The 14,762-nt window shown below is 55.3% G+C and overlaps 1 protein-coding gene and 1 non-coding gene across 2 annotated transcripts; both read right to left on the bottom strand.

The window, feature by feature from the left end:
• Positions 1 to 5,265: 5,265 nt before the first annotated feature.
• On the bottom strand, positions 5,266 to 13,406 carry PPP1R8 (protein phosphatase 1 regulatory subunit 8). Its single transcript, XM_029081369.1, has 7 exons — positions 13,335 to 13,406; positions 12,122 to 12,182; positions 9,257 to 9,410; positions 8,594 to 8,814; positions 8,301 to 8,445; positions 7,386 to 7,450; positions 5,266 to 7,108 (listed from the first exon to the last, which is right to left on the bottom strand). Exons 1-7 carry the CDS (start codon positions 13,388 to 13,390, stop codon positions 6,755 to 6,757), a joined length of 1,056 nt encoding a protein of 351 aa, XP_028937202.1. The 5' UTR covers positions 13,391 to 13,406; the 3' UTR covers positions 5,266 to 6,754.
• LOC114817577 lies at positions 10,552 to 10,715 on the bottom strand. Its single transcript, XR_003765439.1, has one exon.
• Positions 13,407 to 14,762: the final 1,356 nt, after the last annotated feature.

The following is a 14,762-nucleotide window of genomic DNA, read 5'->3' as shown; positions in this document are numbered from 1 at the left end:
GTGTGCGTGTCCCGACTTGGAAATGAAACGACTGGGGGGTGAAAATCATTTGGGTGTGTGTGTGTGTGTGACTGAACAGGGCAGTGCAGGACCCAGTCCTGATCACATTGTGCACACGCACAGGCTATGAATAAATAATAATAATAATGTTGGTATTTGTTAAGTGCTTACTAGGTGCAGAGCACTGTTCTAAGCGCTGGGGGAGATACAGGGTAATCAGGTTGGCCCATGTGAGGCTCACAGTTAATCCCCATTTTACAGATGAGGTCAATGAGGCACAGAGAAGTTAAGTGACTTGCCCACAGTCACACAGCTGACAAGTGGCAGAGCCAGAATTCGAACCCATGACCCCTTTCTCCCCAGCCCGTGCTCTTTCCACTGAGCCTCACTGCTTCTCTAATGAATCAGAGCCTACAGTCTGCAGAGCACTGTACTAAGCACTTGAAGTAGTGCAATAGAGTTATTATACAAGATCCCTGTCCTTGAGGAGCTTATAGTTTAGAGGGGGAGACAGGCACTTCATTTGTCTGGAACCAGGGCCACTAGGTCCCCAACTAGGAAGGGCTCCATTAGGTTGCTCAGTGGAGGATGCTGAAGAGCCATTTCTCTTATAACATGTTTTTCACAACCAGATACTGGCTACCTTGTGTTCTGGCCTGGGGCAGGCCCAGGTCACACATTATCTGGCAGGGGGGAGCCTGTTGGTCATGGCGGCTGCTGAACCTACCTTACACCAAGCATTGTCTCTGCTGCTGCCCACGGTAACCCCGGGTCGGGTGACCCTTTTGAGGTCTCTGCTGCCCTCTGTCGGACACAGCTTATATGACTCTATGGACTGGTTTTTGCCGCCCCCTGCTGGTTGCAGCCTGTTGTGACACTTTGTTCTTTGCTTCTCTCTGGTGACCAGAGACCATATGACATGTTGAAGAGTCTCACTTCTTCACTCCTGTTGCCACAGGCCGCCCCCCGCCCCTCCATGGCCCCTTGAATTGTGTTTCCTGTTGTCATAGTTCTCTGATCCCTTGAATTGTCGCTCTGCTGCCCTCGTGCGGCCGTAGGTCATATGACACTTTAAAGGGTCACTGGCACTCTTCGAACTGTTTGCCACCCTTTGGTGGCCACTGGCTAGGAGTTTGAGCTGTTTGTGTCGCCCCCTGGCATAGAGGTATAGGACAGTTCTGCAGTGCTTCTCGGCCTTCCTCTGAGAGCAAGGTATATAATCCTTTGAATTTCCTTTTTGCTTCTCTCCTGTTGCCAGGCCCTCTGACCCCTAGAATTGTTGTCCTGCTGCCCTCGTTTAACTTTCTCAAGCGCTTAGTATAGTGCTCTGCACAAAGTAGGCGCTCAGTAATTATAATCGATTGGTTGAGTAAAGGGTTTCTCTGGGCCCCTCGGGTGGCCATAGGGTATATGACAATGTAAACTCTGTCGCCTTCTGGGTACAGGCCAGTTTACAGTGCTTCTCAACTGCCACCCAAAATAGTCTGCTTTTCTCTTGTTGCTATAAGCTTCCTGATCCCTCGAACTGTCGCTCTGCTGACCTCGTGGGGCCATAAACTATATAAGTTGGAGGCCATAGCTTATGAGTTTAAACTATTTCTCTGTCGCCCTTTGTGGTCTGCTGCGATAGGACAGTTTGCAGCTTCTTTGCTGCCCTCCAGTGGCTACATGATATATGACACGTGTGATTTCCTCTTGTTGCTATCGGCCCTAATGTCCCATAGTGTTTCTGTGCTGCCCTCTGGTGGCTACAGGGCATTCCGTACCTTTAAGTGGCTTGTCATTCATTCATTCAATAGTATTTATTAAGCGCTTACTATGTGCAGAGCATTGTACTAAGCGCTTGGAATGTACAGTTCGGCAACAGATAGAGAAAATCCCTGCCCATTGACGGGCTCACAGTCTAATCTTCCGCAGGCTACAAGTCTTGCTACAAGCCAAGCTTTCCATCACCTAGCCCCCTCCTACCTCCTATCTCACCTCCCTTCTCTCCTTCTACAGCCCACCCCACACACTCCGCTCCTCTGCCCAACCTCCTCACTGTGCTTCGTTCTAGCCTGTCCCACCGTCGACCCCTGGCCCACGTCCAACTTCTTGCCTGGATTGCCCTCCCTCCTCACATCCGCCAAACTAGCTCTCTTCCCCCCTACAAAGCCCTGCTGAGAGCTCACCTCCTCCAGGAGGCCTTCCCAGACTGAGCCACCCTTTTCCTCTGCTCCTCCTCCCATCGCCTTTGCTCCCTCCCTCTGCTCTATCCCCTTCCCTGCCCTACAGCATTTGTGTATATTTGTACATATTATTCTATTTACTTTATTAATGATGTGTATATATCTATAATTCAATTTATTTTGATGCTACTGATGCCTGTCTACTTGTTTCGTTGTCTGTCTCCACCTTCTAGTCTGTGAGCCTGTTGTTGAGTAGGGATTGTCTCTGTTGCTGAATTGTACTTTCCAAGCGCTTAGTAGAGTGCTCTTCACACAGTAGGCACTCAATTAATACGAGTGAATGAAGGAATGAATGAATGCTGACCACGATGGCCACGGGTCATGTGACTTTTTAAAGTCTCTCTGCTGCCCTCTGTTGGCCACAGAATATGAGCATATGAAGCGGGTTTTTTGCCGCCCTCTGTTGGCTGCAGCTCGTATGACACTTTGCTCTTTGCTTCCCTCTTGTGGCCATAGGCCATATAACACTTTGAAGTGTCTCACTCCTTCCCTCCTTGAGAAGGCCCTTGAATTGTTTCTCTCCTCTTGCCATAGGCTCCGTAACCCCTTTAATCGTCTCTCTGCTGTCCGCCGGTGGCCACAGGCCATATGGCACTTCGGAGAGTCTCTGGCACGTTCGGGGGACAGTTTGAACCATTTCTCTGCCACCCTTTGGTGGCCACAGGCTATGAGTTAGAAGCAGCGTGGCTTAGTGGAAAAAGCACGGGTTTGGGAGTCAGAGGACATGGGTTCCAATCCCAGCTCCGCCCCTTGTCTGCTGTGTGACCTTGGGCAAGTCACTTCACTATGCCGCAGTTACCTCATCTGTAAAATGGGGCTGAAGACTGTGAGCCTCAACTGGGACAACGTGATTACCTTGAAACTATCCCAGCGCATAGAACAGTGCTTGGCACACAGTAAGCACTTAACAAATGCCACAATTATTATAATTATTATTATGAGTTTGAACTTTCTGCCGCCCTCTGGCGGCCACGGGTATAGGACAGTTTTGCAGTGCTTCTCAACCGTCTGATTTTGGCTGTTGGAGTTTCCTTTTGGAGTTTTGGAGTTTCTTTTGGAGTTTCCTTTTGGCTTCTCTCCTGTTGCCAGGCCATGCGATCCTTAGAATTGTTGCTCTGCTGCCCTCTTTTGACAATTTCCCAAGCGTTTAGTGCCCTGCACACGGTAAGCGCTCAGTAATTATGACTAACGGGTTTCTCTGGCACCGTGGGGTGCCCATAGTGGATGCAACTTCAATTCTCTGCCACCCTCCGGTGGCCAAAAGTTATGTGTTTAAACTTCTCCTCTGTCGCCCTCCGGGGGCCACAGATATAAGCCAGATTGCGATGCTTCTCTGCTGCCACCCAAAAGTCTTTCTCATTCACTCATTCAATTTTCTCTCGTTGCTATGGGGTTTCTGATTCCTTGAACTGTCGCTCTGCTGCCCTCGTGTGGCCCTAAACTTTCAGCGCTTAGTACAGTGCTTGGCACATAGTAAGCGCTTAACAAATCCCATTATTATTATTCAACTGGAGGCCACAGCTTATGGGTTTAAAACTATTTCTCTGACGCTCTTTGGCGTCTTCGGGTATAGGAGTTTGAAGCGCCTTTGCTGCCCTCCAGTGGCTACAGGACATATGACACTTTACGTGGCATAGTTTCTGTGCTGCCCCCTGGTGGCTAAAGGGCACCCTGCACCTTTAAGTGACTCGTCCACCCTCCCCTGGCTACGGGCCGAGCTTGCTCCTTGCTGCCCTCTGGTGGCCACAGGCTATATGACCCTTCACACTACCCGCTTGGCTCTTGTTGCCCTCAGCCCTGTAATACTTATTAATAATAATAATGATGGCATTTATTAAGCACTTATTAGGTGCCAAGCACTGTTCTAAGCACTGGGGGGGAATACAAGGTGATCAGGTTGTCCCACGTGGGGCTCACAGTTTTCATCCCCATTTTACAGATGAGGTAACTGAGGCACAGAGAAGTTAAGCGACTTTCATTCAATAGTATTTATTGAGCGCTTACTATAAGCAAAGCACACTGTACTAAGTGACTTGCCCAAAGCCACACAGCAGACAAGTGGTGGAGTGGGGATTAGAACCCACGACCTCTGACTTCCAAGCCCGTGCTCTTTCCACTGAGCCACACTGCTTCTCTGACTTCTACCTTGGCTTTGTATAGTGCTTTTATTCCCAGTGTTCTCACATCAATTATCTTATTTTTGCCCTCACAACAACCCTGCGAGGTAGGTAAGAAAAGTAGGATTTATCCCCATTTTACAGATGAGGAAACTGAAGTACAAAGAGTTAAGCACCTCAGACACAGTCACTCAGCAAGCCAGGGGCAGAGTTGAGACTTGAACCTGTGCCCTCTGGCTACCAGGTCTGCGCTCTTCCACTACAGCCCTATAAGTCAGAGAAGCAGCTTGGCTGAGCGGAAAGAGCACGGGTTTAGAAGTCAGAGGTCATGGGTCCTAATCCCTGCTCTGCCACCTGTCAGCTGGGTGACTTTGAGCAAGTCGCTTCACTTCTCGGTGCCTTAGTTCCCTCATCTGTAAAATGGGGATGAAGACTGGGACAACCTGATTACCTTGTAGCTACCCCAGTGCTTAGAACAGTGCTCGTCACATAGTAAGCGTTTAACAAATACCAACATTACTATTAAGTTTGTGTGTGTGCTGTCCTCTGGTGGCCATAGGCCACTCAGTCCAGTCCAGTAAGTTTAGAAACACTGGAAGCTGCAGGTAGAAACTAACTCTATTCCAGGTGGTTTGTGCCCAGACCTACAACTGTGGTTCGGCCAGGATGGAGGCTGCAATCACAGCTCTAGGGGCAGAGCCTGTGGCCAGGGCATCCCAGCTGCAGCTGGTTCCGTTCCACTGCGGCCCGGCATTCAGGTTTGCAGCTACACACACAGGGAGCAGGACACTTCCGCCCCTGGCCCCCAACCTGCGGGGAGAAGCCGGCCACCCAGCCTCGAGCCAGCGAGGGCCTAACGGGGCCAAGAGCCCCTGCCTCAATGCCAACTGCCCCCACTCAAAAAGAGATAAGTCAATCACTTGCAAAGTAAAATCTTTTCCTGTTTAATTTAGACACCCTACCTGGTCAGACCCTTAAAAAAATCCCCTTTGGGACATAGTTTGGGAAGGCCAACGGCTTAGGGGGAGCCCTGACTAAAGCTCCCCACGGCCAGGGGATGGAGTGCTGAGAGGTCACCGGCGAGCCAGTCTCCTTTGGCCCGGGCTGGGCAGGCAGACTCACCCCAGAGACCCAGGGCCCGGGTGCCCTAATGTGGGCCAAGGCCTGGGGGCTTCTGGAGGCCCGGCTCCCCAGCTAGCCCCCAGAAGACGGTTGAGCTGCCCAGTCACTTGCTAAATCTGAGTCGGATCCTCTGTCCACACGTTCAACCTTTGTGCCGCTCCAATTCTCCTGAGCCCCGTGTGTGGGAGAACCCCCGGGGGGTGGGGGGGGTGCAAGGGAACCGCTGTGCCCAGAGTGACGATGCCAGAAGGCTTAGAGAGAAGTGGCCCGGTCACTCACCGTGCTGGCATTGGCCCGAGGTCACCCATTCTCCACCTTTGATTCAGATTCTGGAATGTCCAACTTAAAAAGGCGGCAACATGAGAGCTCCGCTCCAGTCATCGTCCTTTTCCTGAGTCCCAGGCCGTGCCCAGCCTAGTGGATGGAGGGCTTGGTCCAGGCCACACCCCCATTCTCCTGCATGGAGAGAGGGCTCAGCCAGGAGCAGAAGTTCAGATCAAGGTAGCTACCTACTCCCTGGGCCCATATGATGGCCTGGGCTTCACTTCTGGGGAGAAGGGAGAGGGGTGGCATCTGGACAGAAGGGGGTTGTCCGGCGTGAACCAAACCAGCTGGCCCTGGGGGCTCGGGGAGAATAGCCAGCTCGTGTGGAGAGATGCTCCGTTGTCCTGGAAGCCGCCAGCCCCGCGGCCGACCAGCAAGGGCAGGGGTGTCCCATGAGATGCCCTGCCTACTGGCCCGCCGCCTCCACCCTTCCTGGCTGCCCGTGAGGGCAAGGAAGCCGAGCCACGAGCTGGACCAACTGCATCCCGGCCCTGCGGCCCTGGAGGAGGGGGGTGCCGAGCGCACCCAGAGTTAAGCAATCGCTGCAATAAAACTGCAAGGAAAAGGGTCTGGGCCTGGCGGCCAACACCGACCCAGTCCCGGGCAGCCCGACCTCGGGCACTCATCTGACCTCTGTCCAGTCCAACCTCCCAGTAATGCCAATCCATCCTGGCGAAACGATTCAGGAAGCGCTGGGAATTCATTCGGGTGGGATGTTCCCGGATATATACAAAAAGCATCCTGAAGGCGGACGTTCGCAGGGGGTGGGGGTTGGGGCGGTGGTCGGGAGGGGGAGGGGAAGGAGGGCTGGCCGGCCACCAGGGCGCAGACCGAGTGCCGCAGGGCGGCGGGGGGACTGACCTGAGCCCCAGTAGGGGACGGCACCGTGTGCACAAAGTTTTATCGGTCCCTCGGCCCTGCCCGCCACCCTCCCTCACCCTCCGCCCTCCGCGAACCAAAATATCAGATGAGTAAGGAGGGCATGGGCTTCTTCCCGGGCCAGGCCTCCTTGGCGTACTTCTTCTTCTTGGGCTCGTTGAGCACATCGGCTGTAAAGACGGCAGGGGTAGGGGTGGGGTGCGTGGCCCCGGCCGAGGGGGCCACGGGGGACAGGTCCACCTCGGGGGCCAAGTTGGGGTAGGGCATGGGCAGGCCGCCGATGAGCGCGGTCCCGTGACCGCCGTGGGCCTGAGCCCCGGCCTCGCTGTGCGTCGGTGGGAGGCCTCCATACAGCCCCCCGCTGAACGGGAAGCTCTGCAGACGCCGGCTCACAGACTCATCCAGGCTCAGCGAGCCTGGGCCTTCCAGGCGCTTCTTCTGAGGGGATGGAGGGAGAGAAGACCACAATGGAGCTTCGCGGCAGGAGTTGCCTCTGCCCCCTCCACTCCTGGGGGTGGGGTCCCTCAAACACGCAGCCTCCTCCCTGCGACCAAAAGCCCTCTTACCGATAAACTGGGGAAACCAACGCCAAGCCCAGGACTGCCGTCCACACTGCATGGGTCCCTATCACCATGCCTTCCTCCTCCAGCCCAGCCCGGGCCCACCAAAACCCCCATCCTGGTCCCCACCTCTGGGAGGAGGGGGGGTATCGTACCTTGACGGGAACCACCGCCGTCTGGACCATGTTTCTGAAGCGCCCGACTGAGGGGTCCACGTCCTCTGTAAAAAGGGGAGTGCAGCTAGGGTTAGACTGGGACTGAACCGGCCACCACCCACAACCCCCTCCTGGCCGCACTGGCGGGCTGAGCCCGGGAGACTGCGCCGGTCGGTCACTGTCTGCTCTGGAGTGAGGACAGCTGACACAAGCTGCCTCTGGAGGCCGTCCGTCCCTCTGGCCCTGTCCTGCCCTGCCCGGCCCAGCTGCTCCCTGGACCACCCTCAGCCCAGCCGCCCAATGCATCTCACTGCCTCACACTGTCTGTGCTCCATCCTGTGACTTTCTCAGACCACGGCCAGACAATGCGGCCGTCTAGAAATCACAGTGAAGGCCGGGTAAACCAGATGAAGCTATCGGGGCAAGGTTGCTCTGTCATTGCCTCCCTCCCCTACCCCCTTTTTAAGGTATTTGTTAAGCACTTACTGTGTGCCAGGCCCTGTACCAATTACATACAACTTAATCATGTTGGACACAGTCCACGTCCCACATGAGGCTCACAGTCTTACAGATGAACTGAGGAACAGATACGAATTAAGCGCGTTGGACAAAGTCCCTATCCCACATGGGGCACACCCTTAATCCCCATTTTACAGGTGATGTAACTGTGGCACAGAGAAGTAAAGTGACTTGCCCAAGGTCACACAGCAGACAAGTGGCAGAAACAGGTCCTTCTGACACCCAGACTCATGTTCTATCCACTAGGTCATGCTGTCACGCTGCCCGCCCCCCCACCCCCAAACTTCAACCCCACAGCCTAGTGCCTGAGCACAGCTCACGCCCTGGGTGGAGGCCTGGCCTCAGACACCCCTTCTCCAAAGGAGGCCAGGAGAGCCAGGCAGGGGAAGAAGTCACCTGGGTTAATGATCTCGTCATCCTCGCTGAAGGTGACCCGCGAGTTCTTCCGTTTCCGCTTGGGTCTCTGGATATCCAGGTTCCCCTCTTCTATGGTCAGGGTGGAGATCCTCTTGTTGTGGGCCGTGTTGAACTCAGTCAGATTCTGGAAACGGGTCACAGGCCATCGATCAGAACCAGAATCCACCCTGGCCCGGCCCCCGGCACGAGCTGTCCCCGGGGTGAACGGCTCACCCTGCCCCCTGCCCTCCCGTGAGCTGAGGAGCCGCTGACCCCCCGGGTGCCTCCATTACGTCAAGCTCCGTCTCCTCTTCCGGGAGTCCCAGAAGCCCCTTGAGCTCGTCGTCCTCTCCGCCCATCTTCTCATCCCCTTTGGTGGCCGAGGGCAGCGTCTGCGGCTTCTCGCGCAGCGTGTAGGCCCGTGTGGAGGCGCCGAATGACACGGTGGAGTCGATAGGGATCTGCTGGGGCTTGTGGGGCTCCAGCCGGATGTGCCCCAAGAAGGTGCCGTGCGCTGGGGACCGCCCAACGGAACGTGTCAGACGAGGGGCGTCACACTCCGCACCCACTGGGCCCACTTCCACACAGTGTTCCCCAAGGCCACCACGGTCGCTCTCTCTCTGCCCGGCCCCCTGCGATTCACGCTGCTCCCCTTGGGACCACTCCGTTTCCCCTCCCACCCAAAGCCCAGCTCCCAGCTCGTAAGGAAAGCGACCACCACCCACCAGTGTGCCTGCTCTTCCGAGCCCGCATCAAAGGCCTCTTCCCTGGACCGGCTCCCCCGATTCCTTTCCCTCGGCTGGAGGACCCACGGGGAGGCACCGTGGGGAGAAACCACAGGGGGCCAAGGGTCACCCAACCTGGCTGTCACAGGCAGCGAACCATCATTCTCAGAGTGGGAAATCGGCACATTCTCTAATTCTCAGGGGGCCGGGCTGGGCCCACGGGGCACTTACTGCTGTTGAGGTCTATGAGGAAAACTCTCTTGAGGTGCTTGTGGTAGACCAGGGCAGCGTGGACCCGCGAGCAAGACTGGTGGTCGATGGTGAAGTCGCACAGGTCCGGATTTCTCCCAAACAGGTAATACTTCTTCTCGTCAATGATCAGTTTCTAAGGTTCAGCCCCAAGCAAATATGTCACTCTTGTCGCTGGGCTACAGCGTCCCCGTCTCCCGGCTGCTGGTATCCGGGGGGCCCAAGGCCTTTGGTCCCAACAACAGCCCTGCTCCCTGGAAAGTCACCCCAGGGGAGCCCCCCAACTACCCTGGGAGGGCGATGAACACGGCAGCTGCAGTTCCAGCATCTGCAGATTGCCAAAAGCCCAATGTCTCCCCCAGTAGAGGACTGGCCCTTCTCAAAGGACAGAAGGATTGGAGGGGGACCACTGCCATTTCTGGATCAAGTGCAGTTGACAGACCAGCTCTCCTCCTGCTAACTGGCACCACCAAAAGGCCAATAGCACTCAGCTACCCGGCTGAGAACTGTATGTTTCTCAGGCCCACATTCGGGTGAGTGTTCAGAACAAGGCACTTGTCACAGAGCCTGCCTGCCCGGAGCCAGAAGGCCGAAGCACAGGGCATGAGCCAGCTTGGAGATGAATCCACAGTCAGGAGACCTGAGCTGTTCGTCCTGCTCAGCCCGAAGGCCCTGCCTGAGTAGTTAGGCTTCTCCTATGTGCCTCAGTGTTCCTGTCTGCAGTCCAGGGACAGGCAGTCCTTTGGGCAGCTTTATAAAATACCCCAAGCCCTCACCACCACCGCAAAGGGTGAGAGGACATGGTGGGGAATGAGCCAGGAATGAGGCAGGACTAAGTGCAGGCGGGTACTGAGATGGACCTTCCTCCTCTAAGGAGATGGCCTTCTCACCCAAAAGCCTCAGGGGTGCCCCCACACTACCCTGACTCAGGGAGCACTGTCAATGCAAGCTGGCCAGCCCGGACCACTGCAGAAGCCCTGAGGCCTCCAGATGTCCTGCGGAGGTGTCCAAGAGTCAGCCCTGGCCCTAGCCCATGGTCTAACGATAGAAGGAAGCGACCAAAATCCAGCTCAGGGACACTGAGCCTCCTCCCAAGGCCAACATTAAGCACAGGGACCACGGGCCTTGCCCCGGGTCATCTTTCGGGCCTTGCCCCGGGCAACCCAACCGGGACGCTAGGGGGGCTTTAGGAGCACACCACGTTGGGGACTTGATGCTCCCCAAAAGCTACAAATGCTGAGAAGCGGTTCGGGGCCCCCTGTGACCAGGCCCTGCCCGGCTGTGCCTTTGAGTTATAACCCAGAGTGTGTCTCCCCACGCTGAGCTCAGAGTCCTCACGGCTTGGCTAATTTTGCACTGCTCAGACCCAGCCACCACAAGGCAGCCCCAGGAGCCCCGCAGGGAGGCCAGGGCCAGATGGCTCGGTTAGTATCGAGTGCGTGCCGCCTCCTAAGTCGCCAGGGCAGCCCAGGTCTCCTCCTCCTCCTCCCCCATCTCTTCTTCCTCCCGGACACAGGCAAAGCCCAGAAGCCCCAGGGAGCGAAACCCCCGACTGTCCCGGGAGTCAGACTCCCTCGGGCCTCCAAGTTCAGCAGAACAGATGCAGAGAGACAGTGCGGAGGGGTTAATAATACTGCTGAGTCCGACTCCTGGAGTCAGCTCTCCTGCCCCTAACCCCAGAGGGGCCCAATTCTAGCTGCTCAGGCTTCTCCTTCTTTCAGCACAATTCAATCAATCAGTGGCATTTACTGAGTGCTTAGGACGTGCAGAGCATTGTACTAAGCGCTTGGGAGAGTACAACAGAATTATTCACTCATTCAATTATATTTATCGAGTGGGTACTGTGCTCAGAACACTGTACTAAGCACTGTATAATACAACAGGATTAGCAGACACGTTCGCTGCCCATAAACTTTCAGTCTTGTAGGGGGCGGTCATTGTCCCCCAAATACGCTGGGCCTCAATTCAACCTGGACCCTCCATCCTCAGTCCGCTGGCTCCAACTCCTGTCAAGCCCCACTCAGCCTGCACTGGTTCCCCATCAATGGCCAGTCTGCTGCTCTCCTGAGACCCCAGAGCTTAGCACAGGGCTCGGTGCTGAATAAACACCACCGTTATTACTGTTCAGGTCGCCACGAGTGGGGGCTGGTAAAAGCTGTGAGGTATTTTTGGGTGGCACTCTCCTTCCCCTCTAGACTGTAAGATTGTTGTGGTCAGGGAATGCATCTGTTTATTGTATATTTTCCTCTACCAAGTGCTTAGTACAGTGCTCTGCACACAGTACGCTCTCAATAATACGATTAACTGACTGACTGACTGGTCGCCCAGTCCCTGTCCATTGTAGGCTTTGATGGGAGAGGGCTGGTAAGCAGAGAGCCAGTCATTACCAGAAAGCCTTTCTAGACTGTAAGCTCATTATGGGAAGGGAATATGTCCACTCATTCTGTTGTGTTGTTCTCCCAAGTGCTTAGTACAGTGCTCTGCACATAGTAAGCACTCAATAAATACCACTGATTGATTTTGACTGACTGGAGGGGGGAGGACAAGTGAGTCACTGACAAAAGCTCATCCTGGAAAAAACAGGCACCTTCCTAACTCTGGGTTCTAAACCCGCTCTTGCACTCGCCTGCCATGTGACCCTGGGCAAGTTATCTTCTCTGGGCCTCAGTTTCCTCCTCTGTAAAATGAGGAGTCGATGCCGGTTATCCCTCCTGCTTAGACTGTGAGGCCCAAGCGAGACAAGGACAGTGCCCGACCTGATTTCCTTGTTTCTATCCCAGCCCTTAACAGAGTGCTTGGTGCATATCAAGTACCATGATGATGATGATGATTCTCTGTTTTTCATACCTCAATTAGCTTGTCTCCTTTGACTACATCCAGATGCAATCCGGGCGGAGGTTTACCTGCCCTGAAAGAGAGGGGAAAAAAATCCTTTCAGGATGGCCATTCTGAAAGCTATTCCCCGCCACAGCCCTGGGGCTGCGATGCCACCTCCTTGAACCGTCACTTCTAAAACTTTCTTTTTAGGCTCATCCCTTCCCCAGTGATTCCGCTGTTCTAAAAGAGCCATCAGTCGAGCGGCTGGATCTAGAGCAGCCCTGAGGAGACCTACTTTTGGCAAGGTGCGTCCACTTTGTAGGGCAGGGAGGGGGATGGGGTGGGAGGGTTGCAACGGGGATGCCCGGTGTTTGAGTCCAGACATGTCTCTCATTCATGGTGTGGGAGGGTGGAATACATCAAACGGGGGCTGAGGGAGCGGGGGAAGGAGGGCAAGTGTCTTCAGCCCTGGTCTCCTGGGAAGAGGGGGAGAGCTGGGGACCAAGGGGAGAGCCCCATCCCAGGACAGGGAGGGGGTAAACCTTGGAAGGAGGCAGGGAGGGTCACCTGGTGTCACCCCTAGCCAAGCATTTGCCAGCCCTGAGCTGAAAGTCTGCAGGGCTCGTACGCTTCAAGCAGTGATGGTACCTGCCTCTGAGAGAGGCCTGCATTGTGGGATCAGGCTGGAGAGGATTAGGAAGTCACCCCAGGAGGCCAGGAAGGCCAGGGGTGGCCATGCCCCCTTTCCATCTCCCCCTAACGTGAAAAGTCCAAGTCGGGTCCAATCCCCGGGGCAGATCCCAGGCCGGATTCACTCATTCATTCAATAGCATTTACTGAGCGCTTACTGGGTGCTGAGCACTAGAATGGACAATTGGGCAACAGAGGGAGACCATCCCGGCCCATTAACGGGCTCACAGTCTAATCGGGGGAGACAGACGGTCAAAAACCAAGACGCCTTAAGCACGATGGACACCTCCTTAATCAACAGGGGCATAAAAACATAGCCAAATGAGCACAGTGCTGAGGGGAGGAGGAGCAGAGGGAAAGGGACGGGTTCGGGGCCTGAGAAGGGGTGATGAGGGGGGCAGGGGGGTGGGATCTCCTCGCTCCGGGCAGGACCAGCCCTCGCTCCCGTGGCCCCGGCTCCCTCCGCCGGCCCCCAGGGGCGGCCCCTGACACGCTGGGGTCCGGGGGGGGGGGTCCCCGGTCCCCGGCTCCCGGTCCCCGGCCCGCCGCTCACCAGCTCGGGCAGTCGAAGAGCGGGAGGCTGGAGGCTGAGTTCGCGGCGGCCGCCATCTTAGGTCTCCCCCTCCCATTTGGCCAGCCCGGGGCATGCCGGGAAGCGGGAGGACTCCGGGGCGGGGGGGGCCTTTCCCGACAGCCCCCGCGCGGACTGTCGTTCGCGGCCTTCCCTAAGCTTGTCAGTCAGGCAGGCAATAGTATTGATTGAGCGCTTCCTAGGTGCAGGGCACTGTTCTAAGCGCTGGGGGAGATGATAATGTGGGTATTTGTTAAGCGCTTCCTAGGTGCAGAGCACTGTTCTAAGCGCTGGGGGAGATCCAGGGTCAGGTTGTCCCACGGGAGGCCCCCAGTTAATCCCCATTTGACTGATGAGGGAACTGTGGCACAGAGAAGTTAATAATGTTGGTATTTGTTAAGCGCTAACTAGGTGCAGAGCACTGTTCTAAGCACTGGGGAAGATCCAGGGACAGGTTGTCCCACGGGAGGCCCCCAGTTAATCCCCATTTGACTGATGAGGGAACTGAGGCACAGTGAAGTTAATAATGTTGGTATTTGTTAAGCGCTTACTAGGTGCAGAGCACTGTTCACAGCGCTGGGGGAGATCCAGGGTCAGGTTGTCCCACGGGAGGCCCTCAGTTAATCCCCATTTGACTGATGAGGGAACTGAGGCACAGAGAAGTTAATGTTGGTATTTGTTAAGCGCTAACTAGGTGCAGAGCACTGTTCTAAGCACTGGGGAAGATAATAATGTGGGTATTTGCTAAGCACTTACTATGTGCAAAGCACTGTTCTACGCGCTGGGGGAGATTCAGGGTCATCAGGTTGTCTCATGTGAGGCTCCCAGTTAATCCCCATTTGACAGATGAGGGAACTGAGGCACAGAGAAGTTAATAATAATAATACTGTTGGTATTTGTTAAGCGCTTACTAGGTGCAGAGCACTGTTCTAAGCGCTGGGGGAGATAGAGGGTCATCAGGTTGTCCTACGTGAGGCTCACAGTCTTAATCCCCATTTTACAGATGAGGAAACTGAGGCACAGAGAAGTTAAGTGACTTGCCCTCAGTCACACAGCTGACAAGTGGCAGAGCAGGGATTCGAACCCATGACCTCTGACTTCCAAGCCTGTGCTCCTTCCACTGAGCCACATTGTTAAGTGACTTGACCACAGTCACACAGCTGACAAGTGGCAGAGCTGGGACTCGAACTCATGACCTCTGACTCCCAAGCCCAGGCTCTTTCCACTAAAATACAGGGTCATCAGGTTATCCCACGTGAGGCTCCCAGTTAATCCCCATTTGACAGATGAGGTCACTGAGGCCCAGAGAAGTTAAGTGACTTGCATGTGTAGGGCACTGTACTAAGCGCTTGGAATGGACAATTCGGCCGTCAGGCCTATTCACTGAGGTCATGGGTTCCAATCCCGGCT

This window comes from Ornithorhynchus anatinus, chromosome 16 (assembly GCF_004115215.2).
Source record: "Ornithorhynchus anatinus isolate Pmale09 chromosome 16, mOrnAna1.pri.v4, whole genome shotgun sequence".
Classification (NCBI taxonomy): Eukaryota; Metazoa; Chordata; class Mammalia; order Monotremata; family Ornithorhynchidae; genus Ornithorhynchus; species Ornithorhynchus anatinus.
Note: the sequence above shows the minus strand (reverse complement) of the source record. Positions and strands in the feature narration are given on the sequence as shown.